At 32.7% G+C, this 20,878-nt stretch overlaps 2 protein-coding genes across 3 annotated transcripts in view; one reads left to right on the plus strand and one right to left on the minus strand.

The window, feature by feature from the left end:
* LOC143075493 (ultra-long-chain fatty acid omega-hydroxylase-like) overlaps positions 1 to 16,988 on the minus strand; it is a 30,156-nt gene extending 13,168 nt beyond the window's left edge. The window contains exons 1-9 of one of the 2 annotated variants that reach the window (XM_076250922.1): positions 16,718 to 16,988; positions 14,434 to 14,581; positions 13,690 to 13,862; positions 12,879 to 13,003; positions 11,868 to 11,930; positions 11,064 to 11,187; positions 9,413 to 9,548; positions 7,159 to 7,288; positions 6,333 to 6,528 (exon numbers count right to left, since the gene is read on the minus strand). In XM_076250922.1, the coding sequence (XP_076107037.1) occupies positions 6,333 to 6,528; positions 7,159 to 7,288; positions 9,413 to 9,548; positions 11,064 to 11,187; positions 11,868 to 11,930; positions 12,879 to 13,003; positions 13,690 to 13,862; positions 14,434 to 14,581; positions 16,718 to 16,882 (1,260 nt within the window). In that variant the 5' untranslated portion in view covers positions 16,883 to 16,988. Of the gene's footprint in view, positions 1 to 6,332; positions 6,529 to 7,158; positions 7,289 to 9,412; positions 9,549 to 11,063; positions 11,188 to 11,867; positions 11,931 to 12,878; positions 13,004 to 13,689; positions 13,863 to 14,433; positions 14,582 to 14,614; positions 14,763 to 16,717 lie in introns of both variants that reach the window. The other variant, XM_076250923.1, reaches the window with a different exon arrangement.
* The window catches only part of LOC143075494 (leucine-zipper-like transcriptional regulator 1), a 28,896-nt gene continuing 25,002 nt past the window's right edge, over positions 16,985 to 20,878 (plus strand). Inside the window, exon 1 of the mRNA XM_076250924.1 lies at positions 16,985 to 17,128. The gene's annotated coding sequence lies outside the window, so the exon portion shown is untranslated. The remainder of the gene's footprint in view (positions 17,129 to 20,878) is intronic.

Here is a 20,878-nt window from a genome sequence, read left to right on the forward strand (position 1 = left end):
TTCTAAGTTAATATTTCAGGGTGCAACTCAGTCCAAAGTGAAAACATTGTGCATTACATGGTAAATGAATGTCTGTACACATATGTTGTAAGGGAGGTAACTCAAACATTCTATGTGTTAAATATTATTTTTTTCCCAAAAAATGAAGTTAACTAATAAATTCATGCTTTCATATGTTAAAATATAATGGACACCACCATGAGATGTCTGAGCCTAAATTATTTTCCAATTTTGTCCTCGAATGTGACATACCAATAAAACTTGACTTGTACTTACATGAGCATGATGAGCAACATATAGTAACAAGTGTCCCATTTGAAAGAGCATCTGCTTGCCATTCCCGAGAAACTGGGGTCACCTCTGGTGTTTGGTGGGGTTTGTGTTGATCAATCTTTACTTTTTTATGTTGTTTTTGTTTGTCTTTTGGTCATTTTCTTTTGCTTTTTGCCATGGCATTGTTTGTTTTTGATAATGCCTTTAGTATAATGTTAGCTATTTTTTACCATGTCAAAGTAAAATTGAGAATTTGTTTTCAAGTTCTAATTTTATGAATTATTTTTACTTACCAGTCAAGGAATATACATAAGGATTATCTCCCTTACAACGTTCTCATAACTCGCAACACCTGGATGATTTCAAACATCTATCTAACATTGATCATCCGGGTGAAGGCCTCCTCAGTTTATCGGCGGGAACAAAATATTCCCTATACCGAAAATTATTTATAACTGGGGAGGTGGTGGGAGCCTTGACTGGTAAGTAAAAATAATTCATAAAATTAGAACTTGAAAACAAATTCTCAATTTTATATCATATATATTTTTACTTACCAGTCAAGGAATATACATAAGGATTACTACTGATTTCAAAGCAGTCTGAACCTTAGGAGGAGTGTTATAAATAAATTATCTCACCTGAAGAGACTTTCTACAACACATCTAATAACAGAAAAACTTCTCTGTGATTCTTTGTCATTTCAACTTCATCATAAGTTCAAATGCAGTTCATAGTTAAAAACATATAAAATACTTCCACCATTTAAAATGCTTCCACAAATAACATTTTAATGAATAACCAAAAACATGCTGTGCAACTCGCCGAAAATATCAACTTAGTCTATTTTCTGTAACACATTTACATCTAATTCACGCAAATAAAATCTACTAAAAGTAGATTCTGAACTCCAATCTGCAGATTCTAAGATCGAATTGATAGATGCTCCTTTAAAGAATGCCCAAGTCGGACCAATAGCTCTTGTAGAATGTGCATGTATTTTCCCTTTCCCTGAAGATTCAGAGTCAGAATAAGCCTGTTTAATAATCTGAACAATCCAATGTGAAATTGTCTGAGAGGTAACTGGCTTGTGAGGTTCACATAAAGCTAAAAATAATTTCCCTCTTTGGTCCTGCTGTAATTTTTTTCGCAACGGTTTTGTTTTATCTAAATATTGTAACAAACTTTTCCGTGGATCTAAAGAGGTATTCTCAGTGTATGTAGGTACGAAAATTTTTGCTCCAAAATGTTTCTCCCTATCCTGTTTGGCTAGGCCATGTCTTATAAACGTAATTCCTTTAGTCTGTATTCTCATGGAGCCTTCATCCGTTCTTAGTGCCTGCAGATCGCTACATCTCCTGAAAGTAGTAATGGCAGTTAAGAATACAGTTTTTAAAGTCAAATCTTTTAAACTCATTTGTTCAACATTGTCAAAAGGACTATTTTCTAACATTCTTAATACTATGTGCAAATCCCATTCAGGTAATAGTTTTGCAACTGGAGGTCTTGTATTGAAAACACCTTTAATCAATCTAATTATTTTAGGATGTTGTCCAATTTGGAAATTATCTATAGGAGGTAATACTGTGGACAACATTGAGCGATATCCTGCAATCGTTCTGTATTGCAAACCACTATCAAATAAATATGATAAAAAATCAGCTATCTGACTTAAAGATATTTTATAGGGATCAATTTTCCTTGTACTACACCAGCTATTGAACCTTTTGAATTTTGAGCAGTAATCTTTTTGAGTCCCTTTCCGCCATGAGGCGGAGAGTAACTCTCTAACCCCTTTAGAAAAGCCTTCTGTTGTAAACCGTTCGTTGATAGAAGCCATGCAGTCAAATTGAAAACTTGTGGATTGGGATGATAAATCCGAGTTTTCGGTTGACATAACAATTCCGGAATAACTGGTATCCTGATGGGAACTGCTATCAATAATTGAAGCAGCTCCAGGTACCAATGTCTCCGTGGCCATTGGGGAGCTATCAACAAAATCTGACACTGGTACTGCCTCATATATTGCAAGACTTTTGGGATCAGACAGATTGGGGGATAAGCATAGGCATACATTCTCTCCCATGAAATTGTCAAAGCATCCAGAGCTAAAGCTTTCTGATGTGGGATCCATGAACAAAAAATTTCTGTCTGACGATTGTCTATTGAGGCAAATAAATCTATGAGAGGAGTCCCCCAAATTTGAAATAGATTTTGAACCACCAGTTTGTTCAGAGACCATTCCGTGTGTTGAATTTTGGTTCGACTGAGTTGGTCTGCTAAAATGTTCAATTTTCCCGTTATATGAGCAGCCTTCAATCGAATATTGTTTTGAATTGCTAGATTCCATAAATCCCATGTTTGGTAGCAAAGAGTGGGCGATTTCGTCCCCCCTTGTTTGTTTATATATTGGACCACTGTGGTATTGTCCGATCTTATCAGAACATATTGACCTTTCAACTGATTTAGGAAGTGTTTCAGCGTTAAAAACACTGCTTCCAATTCTAGGGAATTTATATGTTTCTTGCTCTGCATTTCTGACCATTCCCCTTGAAAAATTTGATTGTTCATAAAACCCCCATACCCGGTTTTGGAAGCATCTGTCGTTATTGTGACAGAAGTCTGAGCCAGTTGAAAATATTGGCCTCTCAGCGTGTTTGCTGAATTTTTCCACCAACTGAGATGTGATTTCAGATGTGGTGTAACTGGGATCTTTATGGACAGATCCTGACAACTTGGTCTCCAAAATGAGAGAAGATGTAGTTGAATAGGTCTCATGAACAAGCGTGCATTCGGAATTAACTCTATGCAAGATGCCATTATGCCTAGTAATTGTAGGAAGTGAAATGCTGACACTGCATTCCCTGATGAAAGAATTAATATTGCCATATTCAGTTTGTCTATTCTTTCCTGAGTTGGGCAAACAAGTCCCTTGTCCAAATGAAACTGCCCCCCTAGGTATATCAAGTTTTGAGTTGGTACTAGACTTGACTTTTCTCTGTTGATAAGAAAACCTAGTGACATTAGGAGATCGAGACATTTCTTCCGATCTTGATATAATTGATCCTTGTTTTGATTGACTACTAACCAGTCGTCTAGATAGACTGCTAGTCTGACATTTTGAGTTCTCAGAAAAGCCGCTACTACCGAAACCATTTTTGTAAAGACTCTCGGAGCAGAAGTTGGTCCGAAACAAAGAACTTTCCACTGATAACACTGGTTCTGAACAGAAAATCTGAGAAATTTGCGATGTTTCTGAAATATTGGAATGTGTAAATAAGCATCGCTTAGATCTAGAGAAATGGCCCAATCTCCTATTTTTACTAGATTTAATACTTTTGTGAGAGTGTCCATTTTGAAATGTATTTTCTTGAGATACCTGTTGAGGGGTCTGAGATTTATTACTGGTCTCATTGTCCCATTCTTTTTGGGGACTAGAAAAAATGTACTGTAGAAACCTGTTGCTGCATCTTGCTGGCGAACAGGTTCTATAGCGTCTTTTTCTATAAGAGTATTTATTTCTTGGATTAAAATATCCGAGTCTTTTAAAGACACAGAGGTTTTCCGTATGCCTGTCCAAAATGGCATTTCTAGAAACTCTAGTTTGTAACCCTCTGTTATTACTGACAAGACCCATTGATCGTCTGTTATTTTTTCCCAATTGTCCCGAAAAAATCTTAGACGACCCCCAACTGGTATCTCGGCCTGATTCTGATAACTTATTACCTTCAACTCTGAGTCAGCTACTGTTTTTCTTTGGGATCCGAAAAGAATTCCAATTGCCACCTGCTTTCTTTTCTTTATCCTTTTTCCCAAAGTCATCAGCTTTATTGTCTTTCTGGAACTTCCTGGGAACAGATCTCACAGAAGATTTGTTATAATTAAAACCTGAGCGTTTATCAGCTGAATTAGCATTGTTATAATTAACATGAGTAGAACTATTATTAGAACTATATCTAGGAGCTTTATTTTGCCAATCTTGACGCACCTGAGTTGATTCAAACTTTCTCTTATTATTGTTTTTATACTCTGGTAAGAGATCGTCTAGTTGCTCACGTTGTTCTTTACGTTTCTCAAGTTTGTCTTCCAAACCTTTACCAAATACACCCTCATTCGAAAGAGGTAAATACAACACTTTAGCCTGTATATCTTTCAAGTTATTTAAACCAGACTCAGTAGCTGCAGCTTTCCTGCGTATCATATGGTTAAACGCCCCTGTGCGTCCTACCTGATCAAGAGACTTTGTCGAAATTGCAAACAAGTCCTTCACCATTTGACAAGTTTCATCACTTACATTTTCATTCTCAACTCTCTCTAATAAGGTTCCTAATGTTTGTTGCATATACAACACTGATATAATACCCATACGTGAAGCCACCTGCCCTTGATAGGCTAGATTTTCTATCTGTTTTAAAGGTTGAGTAACCAATTGCTTGTGTTTGTCCCATGACTTAACACTATTTGTACCATGAACAGTTCTTATCATTGGTTCTAATAAATCATCCAAACTGGGTACTTGTAAAAAGCTTTTAGATTTATCATTAACCGGAAAACAACTACGGTATTCATCTTTAAAAGCAGTAAGTTTCTCTGGATTTTTAGTTCTCCAGGAACGTTCTAGAATTCTAACCTGCGCTTCATCAATGATCAAGCCACCTGAATTATCAGAAGATTCTGAAGGAATATCTTCCTTGAAAAGCTTAGACAATAAATTTAAATTATCTTACTGCTTGTCTACAGTTTTATTGTTATTATTATCAATGTTACTTGTTTGTCTCTGATTTGACTGACTTTCAACATTGTTATTAAATATAGTAGGTTGAGTTTGTAGATATTGGCTAAATCTTTCAACATTTCTAGATTTATTGCCAGCCTGAGAATAAACACTAACAGGACTACCAAGGCCACGAGAATATTCATCCTCTGATGAACATAGACCAAGTAAATCAGCCTTTTCACGACTGTCTATATGAAGAGAAATTTCTGACCTATTGTCAAAATCAATATTTCTAATAATTCTAGGACTTCCCAAGTCCTCATCAAGATTTGCATTCAAAGAAATTACCGGTCTACGCTCCCCTGTACTTGGGACGTTATCCGAACTTTGTTCTCTCTGCGTGGCTAAACCACCAGATTGAGAATTCTCTGCAACAGTCGAACTACCTGTAGTAGCACATGACTTGTTCAAAACTGCAAATAGCATATCTATTTTCTTATCAAACCTGTCCTCCATGCTGGTTAACTTATTCTCAAGTTCAGCCGTCTTTGACACACGTTTCTTTTTCTTTGAAGAAGAGTCTTTTGTTGTCCTCGCCATTTTTTTCACGAGAAAATCACCCGTTGGCGTTTCACCTGCACTATCTGAATCTAAATTTTCAGCATTTGCGTCAGCAAGTGAGTGTCTATACTCTTCCGCCATCGTCCAATATGAACGGACGATAATATCAAACGTACATAAATAAAAATTTCAACGACGAGACTATAGTAGGAAGTCTCAAAGTGAGAACGTCTTATTTTGTTGCCGCCGAAAGATAAACTGAGGAGGCCTTCACCCGGATGATCAATGTTAGATAGATGTTTGAAATCATCCAGGTGTTGCGAGTTATGAGAACGTTGTAAGGGAGATAATCCTTATGTATATTCCTTGACTGGTAAGTAAAAATATATATGATATAAAATCAAATGTCTTACAAAAGTTTTATAACCATTTATATTTTTCTGACAGATTTTTGAAATTGGCCTCAATTTTTTAATCTACTTTTTGAGACCTTCCTCATAACAATTTTTTTTTCTTCATCTAGCAAGAAACAAAATCAGGATGTAAGCAACTTTAGGGCACTATACTACCTTCAACAATGAGAAGAAGAAAAATTAATACCATATAGTAAGCTATAACAGACCATTGCATGACAAAATCCAACTAGTCTGTGATCTACAGAAGTTTCAAGCACTAACCAAAACCTACCATAGAGTTTGGCCAGATGGGTGGATTATGGTGACAATTATATAACATAATACTGATCTGTGTCCCTGCAGGAACCTTTCTTACCAAAACCTACCATAGAGTTTGGCCAGACGAGTGGATTATGGTGACAATTATATAACATAATACTGATTTGTGTCCCTGCAGGTGCTTCATGTCCATCTAACTCCATCGGTTCTGTCAATTCTCTCTGGATAAAAGGTACAGGGGTGTGTAACCTCATGGCTTCCTTCAAGCACATAGTAGTGTATTGCAGCTTTGGTAGGTCTTCCCTGTAAATAAATTAACAAATTGTCCATAACTTGTTGTGAATTTGCTAGCACTTGTCATTTTTGCCAAATTGTGAAATAAAATTTCAAAATTACTTTAGAGTATGTCTGATAATTTTTTTATGAATATTAGATTTATCGAATACAGTTAGAGAAAAAAACTATAAAATTCAACAAATTCTAATTGCATACAGATCTCATAAGAATCCAAACTTTGGTAAAATAATGAAAGTTCCCCTTTACTAGAAGATTTTATGTTCACCATATAAGACCTATTGTAGTGACATCAGCAATTCTGCATTTCAGTGCTTGATATTTTTCATGACTAAGTCTTGTCAGAGGGGGCATTAAGAGTTACCATTGTCCATTCAAAATTTAGTTTCGGATCTCTAACTTTAGTTTGCCTCAACCAATTATTATGAAACTTATACACAAGGCTAATCAAGGAGGGGCATCATCTGTCCCATGAACGCATTTTACATTTATTCATGTCTTATCCTTTAACTAATCCAGATAATTATATCCCAAAATAGTTAATGTTATATATTGACTTAAGTTGTCTCATTGCCAATCATACTACATCTTCTTTTTTTACGTCTAAATAATTAGCTGGAAATGCCCATTTTAACTAACCATAGAATTTCATCTGAATCCCTTCCCTTTAGAACCTCATCTACTTCAGCCTGTAATTTCTTCTGTATCTCTGGATGTTCTGCCAGGGAATATAAGGCCCATGACAGAGCACTAGCTGTTGTGTCATGCCCTGTTTCAAAGAATGATATTAGATGATACATGCTGTATAGAAATATAAATAGATTCAAATGGAATAAAGACTCTCTCAAATAAGTGCAATCAACTTTAAAAATAAAGAAAAATGAAATCTGCTTTATAATCTAAAATTATACTATCTACTAAGGATGAAATAGCCTGATGCAAACTTTTAGTTGGCACAAGCTATTTCTGTTACATAAATAAATTTTAAAAACTTTCACATTCTTTTCTGTGGATTGGTAAAAAATATGTTCTTTCTGTGGGTGTGCTTTGAAGAGAAGCAACAAATACAGTTTTAATGTTTTTGGAATGACTGTGACATGGATCAGAAACAATGCCTCTAACACACCGTGTTACCATGAGATGATCATGATGATTAAGGTGGAATACAACACTTTCACTAAAATTAATTTGGCTCGTTTAATTTTCATAAAATTTTGTCAAAGTATTTACTTTGACACTTTAACGAAAAAATAAAATTTAAAAAATTTTGAACCAACCGTTTTGTCAGAAAATTTACACTGGTTATATAGCAATTTGACAACCACCAATTTTGATCATTGAGAAGCTTAATATTCCTTTTACAACACAATGTAATTAAAACGTTTAGCTAACTTTACAGAATTATCTCCCTGTAGTGTTAGGTACCACCTTAATAGAACAAAGATATCTTCCTGACCCAATGCAAAGTAAATATCAATACAAATATAAGTACTGAATAAACTTAGAATCAGTTTTGTTTATTGCAATGCTTGCTGATAAAAATATCCTTGTTTGATTTCAAAATTACAAATATTTCAATTCTTGAATATTTAAAAAAATAGTATAGCAAGTAACAACCATCAAAGTTTTTACTGATTACATTTTTTAAGCTGATTACTGTAAATAAAAGTTAACTTTAACCATAAAATGAATAGATACTTCTATGTTTAATTTTTAAACTAAAACCTGTATTAGATAAACCTTGAGAGAGTTAGCCTGAAAGGGTGTACCGGTATTTCTAATGCAATTATTTTGTATCAATGGTTCTGATTGGATGACAGTTAGCGTAAAATTCTCTATCTCCTTGTCTGTAACTAAGGAAGCCGACATTTTGAATTGCTGAATGTATTGACATGTAATTTCTACAATAATAAGCCAAAAAACTCACTTGTTGTAGCTAAAAATCTTCTTTTTATCAAATTTTTTTACATAGTGAAGCGGCACAAAAGCCAGCAAAGGCCCGGTGTTTATGTTTGACGCCGGAAGCATACCTATGACGTCACCTAGTGTAGGGACCAAATAAGATAACATATTTTCGCGGAATTTTCTTTAATGAAGATTTTACACTAAAATAATGATTGAAATTTAATTATGAACTTGTTTTGCATTATAATAGAGATAACTGTATTGTATTTGAAGCTTTGCAGACGTCCATCGGTAATTTTACTGTCGCAAATACCCATTTACCTGTCTCCGCTCCGCGTTGCCAGGTAAACTAAATTTGTGACAGTAAAACTACCGATGGACGTTCTTAAAGTTTCAAATACAATACAGTTATCTCTTAACTAATTTACACCAAGATATTCTGTCAATGCAGAACAATATATAGAGAATATCATATGGCTTTTTCAATATCCCATCCGTATCAACCCGAGAGCTCTTGGGATTATATTGGTTGAGGGTTGATGTGGTGTGTGATATTGAAAAGCCATATCATATACACTTTATTATATACATATACCTCAAGTAGATGTTTTTTATGTAACATGACGTCATACAGATAAGGAGGTTTGAAATGACGCCATACAGATTGTAGGTTTGACATGACGTCATACAGATTATGGATTTGATAAATGCTTTGCAACAGTGACTGCAAACAATGACGTGATGTCATACAGATTAAAGGTGTGATAAAGCTTTTGCAACCATGCTGATATCGATATCATCACGGGTGGCTGATACAGCACGCTTGCCATTGATTGTATTACACATACAATTTATCTGTATTTACTACTAAGTATATAATAAATTCTAATAATTTAGCTAGTTTATTATATGTTACTGATTGATATTGAAAAGCATGATAAATATAGAATATTCAATTTCAATCAACGTCCAAATTTTAAAATAATACCTTCAAACAGAAATGTATCAGCTTCATTTCTGATTTCTAAATCTGTCAATCCTTGATTATTTTCATCTCTAGCTGATAAAAGTATGTCCAAAAAATCTAAGCTCTTCTTCTGAGAATATCCTTTAGCTTCTTTTTTCTGAAAAAAAAAGATAAAAAGTTCATGACATTGTTCATATATTAGTTGGTGTTGACCGTAACTTTCATCAATCTTGGCTTTTTCTTATATTGCCGGAAAAAAATAAGACAGCCCTGACAAAAACACTGACTTTCGGCGGTAAAATGACATTATTTGTTAATTAAAATCGAAAAACAAAATGGCGTGGGTTCAAGCTCATAGTTGACAGACTGAAGATGACATACTTTAACCAGTGGACCACCAACAATCTCTAGAATTTGCTATTGATAAACATGTATAAACAACAGGCAAATCACAATTAAATATTATAGAATTGTAAACAATTATCACCTTTGTTAACATATAAAATTTGGTAATCCTTAGCAAATACAAATGTCGATTCAGGTTTCACAATTTAAAATGAACGCAGGAATCTGTATACCAGGGAGCAATAACACAAGACCACAAAACAGTGGGTGAGTAAAATTTAGATCTGAGTCCCATGGTGCATAATTCCTTCTTGTGGATATGATTTAAATTCCGTTGAACAAAGTATAGCTGTGTCTCAGGATTCAGTTCCATCTACAGATTTCAGATCAGGATGCAGGTACATTGTAGTGATTGTAATTACTCAAAGTGTAGTTAGTTATTTTTCAGTACCAGAGTAAACAAACATTTTGATATTTTTCTAGCCTATGAATCTTTATTTAGTTCCATATTTTTCGTATAATGAATCATTTCTAATCTAGATTAAGAATAACAAAATCATTTCTTTTTAAAGGAGTAGGTTCAGTAAGACCCCTTTTTGGCCCCAAAATATAGCAGTTTTACAAAATTGTTAAAATGTAAACCTTTAGTTATTTATTGGACAGTAAAATGCTTCTGCTACATAAATATGGGCTGTTTTTGACAATACAATGCACATATATCTTGTACTAGCACCATTAAGTCATACTAAATTTCTGAAATCCTCATAATTCTAGCATTTTAGTTAAATTTTAGACGGTTTTCGTGTAAAACGAAAGTGGCCGCATTCGTGTTCATCCTTAATATTGAAATGTAAGTTGTATTTTATGATAATACATAACATATATAAAGGTTGAGGATTAACACGGATGCGGCCACTTTCATTTTTACCAAAAACCATCTGAAAAGTGACATTTTTCGGCATATTAGGTAGATTTTTCATATTTGAGCTTGAATCGGATCGTTTTTAATGACTAAATCTGTTAAAATCTTTCACATACACTTATTAATTCAAATAAAATAGACACTTAAGTGTTTAAAAAGTGGTCAAAATCTTTCGTCAGATAAACCTGAAATTTGAGGCCAAAATTGGTCCTTACCAGACCTACTCCTTTCATTTCCACAGTAAATAATTAAGACATACCTAGGCCTTTCTTCGGCTGTATTCACTACAGATCAGAGAATCAGAAACAGTAAACTAACTTTCAAAAATAAAATTAAGTTTATTTTGGAAATATTTTTGCAGTAATTTTAAGACATACTTGCTATTTATAGGAATGAAATACATACTATAGCTTTTCTTCTTTTTGATATTATATCCTCTGCCACTTTATGAACAAAGTCACAATGTTTCTTAAACTTTCTACCATCTGTGGTCAACAGATATATAAGGTCATTGTGTAACCATGGTTTCCTGCAATAAGATAGAATATTTATTAATCATCATCTCTACTTTGTCATCCAGACTAGACTGCCTTTAATTTATCACTTTGACTTTAACAAAAATCAAAATGAGGTACTGGGTACTGTTAATTCAGAAATTATTTTAAAGTTTTTATTAATGCTACAAATGCCATTTCATTTGATGAGTATAAAATTTTGATATCTGATACAAATATCTGTATGCAGCTTTTCCTGAAAGCACAATGATTTATATTATCGCTATTTTGTGCATTTTTTCTTTGATCTTTTTTTGTGATAATTTTTCATATCATGCTACTCGCTACTTAACAACTAAGCAGGCACGTGACGTTGATAACGAAATTGACATGAAATTGACAACGTCATCATAGGTAAAATAGCAATAAACAGATTATCATTGGTCATCTCAACTCGATTGCCTTCCTTGCATTCGCTGTCCCGGCTCAAGCGAGAAATAAATCTCGTTGAGATGATCAATGATAATCTATAACTATATTTTTTTCATTCTTCAAAAATTACGATTATTTCTGAATTTTTAGTATCTAATATGAGTTGCACTGTTGATTATTTACTGGATATAAAATAAATTGAAACAAAGTCACAAAGGATGATTGATGTAAGTATGGTCCATATTTTGATGTAAGAAATAAGAAATATTCTACAAGTACTTACAAAAATCTTTCTGTGACCAGTTCTACAAGTTCATGTACAGCTACAACATAAGGATGGTTTTCCCTGTAATGTAACAAGTGTAAAGAAAACAACATTGTAATAGATAATAAAAGTAAAAGGTACAACAGTAAAATTATGGATGATAAAAGCAATCACTGATCTGTCATCAAAACCCAGTTCTCAAAATAACAAAAAAAAAAACCCATTAAAATTGGACATGCTATTGATTTATTCTTATTCATGGGATACCAATTTTTATGGATTTCCTTATTACAGGTGAACCACAAATCTAAATGTTCAACAAAGTACACATTTGATTTTGAGTTGAATACAGACTTTAACAAAACCACAAAAGAAGATGCAAGTTTTCCTCAATCCAAGAAAATCGGTTTCCAAGAAAAATAAATGAATCAATAGTACAATAACTACTGATGAAGTTTCTAACTTGAGAGAAGCACGCGAAAATGTTACAGAATAAAAAAAAAATTGAGATCTCAATCATCCGCCTTCTGCTTAATCTCAATCAGTAAATTAACAAACTTAATTCCATTTATTTCATATTTTAACACTGAAACATATTTCAAATTTTACTGCTCATTTTTTGCTTAAAGAATGTTATACATTATAAAATCTCAAAAAAAATCATTGCTGACATAAATATTTGTTATAAATTACAAATTAAAATGCATCCAATACTCAGTAACGCTATCTTGTTAATGCTTAGAAATCAAGCCAACGTACACCAACCAAAAAATATTGGTAACATATTCTGCTTAAATCATAAAGATCTATAAAGATGTTACCCTCTAAACAGATAACAATAATGATATAAAAATAAAGCAGTCTTCACAAGAGACCAAATGATTCATAAATTAACAACTATAGGCCTTCAACAATGAGCAAAGCCCATACTGCATAGTCAGTTGTTAAAGACCGCAAAATGACAAATGTAAAACAATTCAGTGTTTTTATCTTGCTACGTGGTATAAACATTACCCTATTATAACTCACCCTGTAGTCTGACAATCAATTTCATAAGCAAAAGCTGACTGAAGCATGGTATCTAATGTAAACATACTGATGTTGGAAAACACCTCAAATATCTCACCAGTCTCAGCATAATTCTCAAGTTTTGTCTGAAATACAAAAATGATTATCAGTACAGCAGATATGGTAACCCTTCCAGCGAACCTAACATCACTCTCAAATTGGTTGTTTATATGGAATAAAACTTAATTAAGATATTAAATTTTGTGTTTGCTGTTCACATATATCTGTTTTGTGTCCATTAAACGGTATTGCACCTTTTAATTTGTTTCAATTGTGTATAACCTTATGTTCTGAGCTTCTTATTTCCCTTGTATAACATAACATACATGGCACAGATGCCATACAGTCACATTACTGTTTGAAGTTCTTGTAATATCTTTCAGATTTCTCTTTTTATAGGTATATTCTAATTGGATTTAAGAGTTTAAAACACGGGTAAACTTCTGTTGCCTTTTTATACAGCAGTTTCTATTTGGTACCAATAATGTATGTATGGCATATATTTCTAGACAAACAGAGTTTCAATAGTTGAAGAATTTGATTTTTGTTATATCTTGGTTGATGTTGCTATATTTATTACTTTGCCAATTTTTCAGTTCTTGAATATACATGACCTAATTTAACAATATTAGCATAAAATGTATTCCCATAATTCTGAAGCTCTTTTTTTATGGAATATTTGGTCAATATAGTATTCTTTTTAATATGCATAATATGTCAGCAATAACACATATATGATAACAAAAAAATGGAAATCTAATTTTTTAAATACCAGCAATATATCTGATGTCTTGTTCATTATCAATTGGTAATTTTTAAGAACATCAAAGTGGAAAGCTGGTGTAAGCAGACGACGATTCCTCTTCCATTTGCCTCCATTAGCAACCAATAACCCTGTCCCAATCCATGGCTCTATCAGTCTGTAAGCATTATGGGACTTTGGCTCTGTAAACATATATGACAAAATAAAAGTTACTATCATAGTCCAATATAAAGGATTTAGAGTAAATTGTGTTTATTAATTTAGAACTTAAAAAAACATATGGTATTTTTTGTTAATTACTTTACTTAACAAACATAAACAGGCATCTGTGATTGCATGCTTGCTGTCACCTTGACGTTTGACCCCAATATTTTTGTTCATGCATCACATGATCCCTAACTGCAATTGGTAACAGGTAAATCATTTTTATTCAAGGACAGAACTTTTACCAATACCATATCTTTTGCTGATGTGTGTTGTTAATATGTTAAAGTGTTTCATGAGTAACATTGATTGAATTATTGTTTGTCCAGTGGCAAATATTACATGCATGTATACATGGTATAAGCAAGAACAAATGATCAATAAATATAATAAATAAAGGAAGTTAACACTGCTAGATGTTGTTGTCTTTTTATAGTTTGTAATTAACACGATAAGGTTGTAAAAGTATGGGTTTGGGTAGACAGTGGAAAAAGGCAGTGAAATTGGACAGCCACTGGGAATTTATTCACTGGAAGGATTGAAACATACCTGATGATTTCAAGACAATTTTGGTAGTTTCTGGATGGTAGACAAATAGCATTGGCAAAAAGGGTCCTAACCAACCACGAGTCACTTTTGGAAATAATCTAGTCTCTTCTCTCTGGAACTTGAGCCCTTCATCGTTAATACCTGGGAACTATAAACAGATAGTAAATTTAGTAATATTTACCCGAGGATTTTAGAACTAATTTAGTTGTATCAGGATGATATATACAGATCAGTGGAATAAATGGTCCAAGCCAAAATCTAGATGCCCATGGAAATTCTGCCACCCATTCTTTAGTCCACTGCAAACCTGCCTCGTTTGGACCTGGATACTAAAATATTTAAATTTAAGCTCAATAGAATATATATGTGCATGTACTTAATGTTTGTACGACATACATGTAGTTGAATCAAATAATTATTCAGGCACATGTTCAGTTGAATATGGTGACAATTTACTATAAACTTGTACTATCATTGGAAAAGAAAAAAAATGACTTCAGATGATTTTAACATGTTCATGAGAATCATGTTTACAATCGCAATTTTAATCATCCATATTGTAAGTTTGTTCTTTTTCATCGATTGGTTTAAAGTCCAGTGGCCAATTTTTCATGCACTATTGAATGAGAACATGTTGATAAAATATGAGCTGTGCTAGGCTGACACACATGTGATGAACAAAATTATTATCGTACTAGTTTACAAGGTTACAGCTGGCAGGAAGACATATCACTCTACTAGGACAAATATAGAATTCTGACTCCACGACCAACAAGACTTGCTATCAATCATTGATTCCAAATGCTTGTCAAAAGAGAAGAAAATACTAATTTTCAAGTCTTTGATCTAATCATGCTAATCAGGTCATGGAACAAACCAAAATCTCACAGTAAACCAGACAGACAATCCATTGGCATGTTGATGTGGTATCCTATGAGGTACAATGTATACCAATGTTTGGTATGAAGTATTTTCAGGGTGTACTTTTTTAGTACATGTACAGCATATTTAGTGTTGGTTTGTTCATCTTGTTCATCTTTCAAATTTACAAGTAAATTGATTAATGAAGAGGTTGGAGATTGCTGTTTTAGAAAAACATCTCTCTATTTAAGAAAGATACACATGATATACATTGATATATGATTATCTCTGTTAAATTCATTTATAATCTTTCATCAATATTCTTAAGAACAATATGTTGCCCATGAAATAATTTTTGTTCAACTTTCTCTGAAGATTGTACTGATCATGATGCTGCTGATATCTCTTCAATTTTGTGGTTTTGTAGGTAATTTTTAATAATTTAAGAGGTAATGGTGTGACAAAAAACATCCTCACAAAATTAAATCCCATATTCCACTTAAGGGTATACAATAGTTTTGATCAAATATTGAAATTTTGCTGAAAATTTGCATATCAGCTATTTTTTGCCTGATTAAATCAAATATGTAATAAAAAATATACCTGAAGTTCATGTGCTACTTTTTGAGTAAAATGAGGTCTAAATTTTATATATTTGCTCAAAAGGATTTGTGAACGTATTTTTCCTTTGACAGAAATACATAACTTTTTTGTTTTAAAAGATAAACACAAGCTGTTTTTTGTCAAATTATCTTATATAAACATCCTTTAAATTTGTGCAATTTGTTTTTTTCAAGTCACTCATATTTATCAAATGTTCACAAATGTAGAAAAAAACATAATTTTTTGCTGTATATTTATCAAATTTAAAATAATTGCACTATTGACGAAAATTGGCACACCCAATCTTCTTACGTAATCAAACCAAATGGTATTTTAAAAAAGAGGGGTCCATGCGTCAACTCGTTTTCAAGTTAAATAAGTTTGAATGATAAAAATCAGTCAAAAACAGAATCTTTTCCCGATATGTCATAGTTTGACGTCGCAAAAATAACAATTTACATTACCTCCCCTGTAACTGAATCGTATGCCCTTAAATAATGTGTCCTTTCCCACATCAAGATATAATTAAATTCTAAATTCTGTACGATTTAAATTGCTATTCCAGAATTCTTGCAAAATAAAATGGCTCAATTCCCATGTCTTTACAAAGGTCCTTCATTTGTTACGCAGCGGAGGTAACTTACGCCAGGAACATATATATTAGATATACTGTTCCCAGCTTACGCCCCTCTGCCTAGTGTAAAAATGCTAAAGACTAGGAATAAGTATAAATTAATGTATAGATATAGGTATCTGATCAGAAAAATCATTGCAATGGCAAATTTTCATCAAGTTTATTACTACTTAATAAGTTACAAACTTCTTTCAGGTTTCCCCAAATCAAATGAGCCGGTCTTCCTGGAAAACTTTCTATCATTTTGTTTCTTTTTGATGTCCACAAAAACCATTCTGAAAACTTAGTAGCCAAGTAGTAAATAGAAAACAAAATGACGGATGACACTATCAACGTGAAAACTATCGCCATTTTGACTGTCAATTAATAGTTTGGGTCATCAATCCATTTCTTTCTAATCTGCTATCAACAGTGATCAAAAAGTAAACAAACAGCACATGAGTGCTTTCGGATAGCTCAGGAACGAGGAGTTCCGATCACCACTTCCGGTCATTTTGTAAACACATGAAAGAATAAAAATTAGGGCCTCGAAAACCAGAAAATGCCGTTAAAATGTAGATGAATTGATAAAAAACGAGAAGACAAATGGAATTTATGGTATGAGATCAGTAAAGTATAACAGACGGTACACGTTTTTTTTTTCAGTTCAATAAATAATATTCAAACAGGAAAAAGTTCTAAAAAGAGACAAAATGCACACAAAACATGGATTTCTACTGTTTTAGTCACTTCGGCTCATAGTCAAATCGGCACCAGTCATAGTCAGTTCTGCACCTAGTCAAATTGGGACCTAGTTAATTCGGTACCTGTAGTTGTATTTTTGTTGTGTACAGGGAGTGGTTCTGGATATCATACAGTGTATGGGGTACTTCAAATAAAACTCCAGACAGAAAAACGATTAACAATCATATATATGTAAGACTCAGATCGACGTCCAGTCTCTAATCAATGTCCATTCCTCAAATCGACGTCCAAATCTTACGTCACAATAAAATAACATTCCAAATCGACGGCCAATGCTATGTCTGCCTAATTGACGTCCATGTTTTGGCTTCTCTAATCGACGTCCAATTTGTAAGTCCTCTAATCAACGTCCGTTTTGGACACAGAATACAAAATTGACCAGAACCGACAGCAGATGAAATCTTTAGACCTTTGAACATATTATGTGTGACAAATGAATCTATTTTCAAAAAATGTTTTTTAAAGATTTATATAAATATTGTCATACTAGACTTAATATGTTAACAGGATGTGATATCATTTTTGTTATTTTAGAGGTTACATAAAAATAAGGAGATGTGAATAATGTAAACAATTCAAATTATAAAATTGACGGTCTTATCTATAAAAAAAAAATTAAAAAAAATATGACAGACACAAACCATCGAAAACCACTTCACTACAGGACCATAAAGAATATGTCGGGGTTAAAAATTTGTGTGAGTACTTTACCTTAAACAGTTGTGTAACAGCACAACATAAAACTGAATGCCAATTTCTTGCGAATATGAGAACAGTTGTGTAACAGCACTACATAAAACATAATGCCAATTTATTGCGTATAAGTTACACTACAGGTGAAGAACAGAAATGTGTTGAAAAATATCCGAATTATAATGCTAAAAAAATATTTGGCTGTACTTCTTTATATTGTCTATTGGTTAAAGATTGAATAATGCCCTCTAGATGTCGTTCGGGTTTCTTTATCGTTAGGTTGTTTTCTCCTTGACATACATTTCCATGGATGTCATTTTAACATGATTAAGAATGACACACTACTATGTATATCGATTCGATAAAGTTTAATATGCATGATACCTGTTTCGGGTTGAAAAAAAACTATATGTAAATATGTATAAATGTTTAAACCATACAAACATGTACATGTATAAGTGTAAGCAATTGTTTCCAGTACTTTTAATTATTAATTATTGATATTGGACATTGATTAAAAACGACTAAAACCAATCGGACGTAGTTTTGTCAATACATGCCGTCACATTGGACGTCGATTAGAGTATCAAAATAATGTAACGTCAGACTTGGACGTCTATTTGAGAAACGGCCGTCGATTTGAGGAACGGACGTTGATTAGAGGCCGGACGTAGATCTGAGTCTAACATATATAAAGAAAGTAAATATGTATTCAATACAATTATCAATATTTAATATGAGTGTAACAGAGGGGGTCGGTGACGACACCTCCCGGGACGTGTAGTGGCCTGTACTTTGCCCCTATTCGACCAGCGAGATACCTGATATCAGATAATGGCTGAACAGCAGACTAGAAATCAAATGAAACTATAGTTTATTTACAAATGTACAATAATTGCATGTATTAAACAAAGTCGGAAATAAACAGGAGTCAGAAAACTTTCTTAAATGGAGTTCAAAAATAGAGTAATATCAAATGTAAAATGAAAATAAAGTGTTCCCAGAGTTAGTCTTAAAAGTAAATTAAAATAGCTTCGTGTTGTGTATTTAAAGTAGTGAAATTGCACCAAAAAGGGGTGATTAACTCTGGTGAGCTGCACCGAAGTGGTGACTAACTCTAGACTCAAGTAGACTGATACAGTCCTTCTAGTATTTGGAGGCCTGTGTAAGGCAGACTCCGACTGAATATCAAATGATATTCTTAACTTGTCATTAATCAGGCTAACTTTAACAGAAAAGGTACTGAAGAAAAGTTGAATAAATAAATATTCTTAAAACATTATGTTAAATACTAAAACAGTTAAATTAACATTCTTTACTTTTATCATACTATTTTTAAATCAAATTTAACTTAAAATAAACATTTAAATACTAAATAATTAATCTGTCCAAATTAAGGAAATTAATCAGGCACATCAAAGCAATGAAAGCACATCTATTACAATGAGGCAGACATAACCTGTGAATGGGGAAGAAGTCTGTATGCATTATTTTTTTTATTCAAACATATTGATAAAAGAAACGGAAATACTGTAACATTCCCGATTTTGGTTCTGTTGTTAGGGATTCAGCCGTGACATTCTTTAAGTTATGACATCATATTCAAAGTAGACAAAAGAAACGCTTTCATCAAGTAACGTTTTTTTCATATCAAACAATTATTAAAAATGAATTTGTATTGAGTTCCAATCTTATATTTTACTAGACCATGTACATGTAGACTGATAAATATATATTTTATTCAAAGTCTCATGCAAACAAGACCTGAAAAGGAAGCAGATTTCTGTGTGAATGTGGGGAAAACCGGAACAGGAAGTATATCTGAAAAAAAAAGATAACGATTTTGAGTTCATTAGTAGAATGAAAAATTCTTTTTTTTTAATTTTTTTTATTTTATTTTTATTTTTCTACCATTATTGGGGACTTCGTCCCCATATCACATCTAAACATCCTTACAACATTTAGACAGATCAAAATCCTTTTCATACATTACTGCAAAACTGTCAACATGTCGTGACAGTTACTCTAAAACACTTGAAACAATTCACATGAAACTTTGGTGAATCGTTTATATCTATTAATGAGGGGCGTAAAGAGGTGGTTTCATGGAAGAACGCGAAACAAAATTTGCCATTTCACTTTGAAAGAACAATTAAAAATTTCTTGCACAATGATCTTTTTACCGATTTCAGTGAACAAAGAACCTTTTTCACGGCTGCAAGTGAAATAATAATGGGGAAACACATTGCACGAAAATAACCCTTTACCACCGTCATTGATGTTAGCTCCCTTACGTTTTTTTTTGTAAATTATGAATTTGAAGTTTTTTGGGTTTTTTTCATTATAAAAGGGGGAGATTCCAGTTTTCAGACAATAAGTATAAAATATGAATTTAAGATTTTCCATTTTTGAGTTATGGGGTTTTATTCATTAAAAAACGGGAATTTATGACATTAACTTTAAAAATGCTTCAGCAGTTTTTCTGAAACTTTGGTGAATAGTTTATATCTATTGACAGAACTCTGATGCTCCCTTTCGTTTTTTAATAAATTTTAGATTATACGTTACAGAGTTGTGTTTTTTTTTACAAAAAAAAAATTGTAAGGGTTCCGCAGAACCCAGTGTCTCGCCTACTTTTGCTGTTAATTGCAGGCTCAACAAAAATGAGGAAAAAATTAATTAAATATTCCACTTGATACTACATGTATCTTTAGATTGTGAGTATATATAGGTAGCTTCTGTCCAAGTTTGGTAAACATCCAGGATTTTTTTTTTTACAAAATTTACTTCTGGATACTATCTTAAATGTATAATCATAAACAAGCTTTTGTCCAAGTTTGGTAGAAATCCAGGCTACTTTAAGAAAGTTATTAAAATTTCATAAACTTTAACCACAGAGTGAATATTTGT

This window comes from Mytilus galloprovincialis, chromosome 5 (genome assembly GCF_965363235.1).
Source record: "Mytilus galloprovincialis chromosome 5, xbMytGall1.hap1.1, whole genome shotgun sequence".
Lineage (NCBI taxonomy): Eukaryota > Metazoa > Mollusca > Bivalvia > Mytilida > Mytilidae > Mytilus > Mytilus galloprovincialis.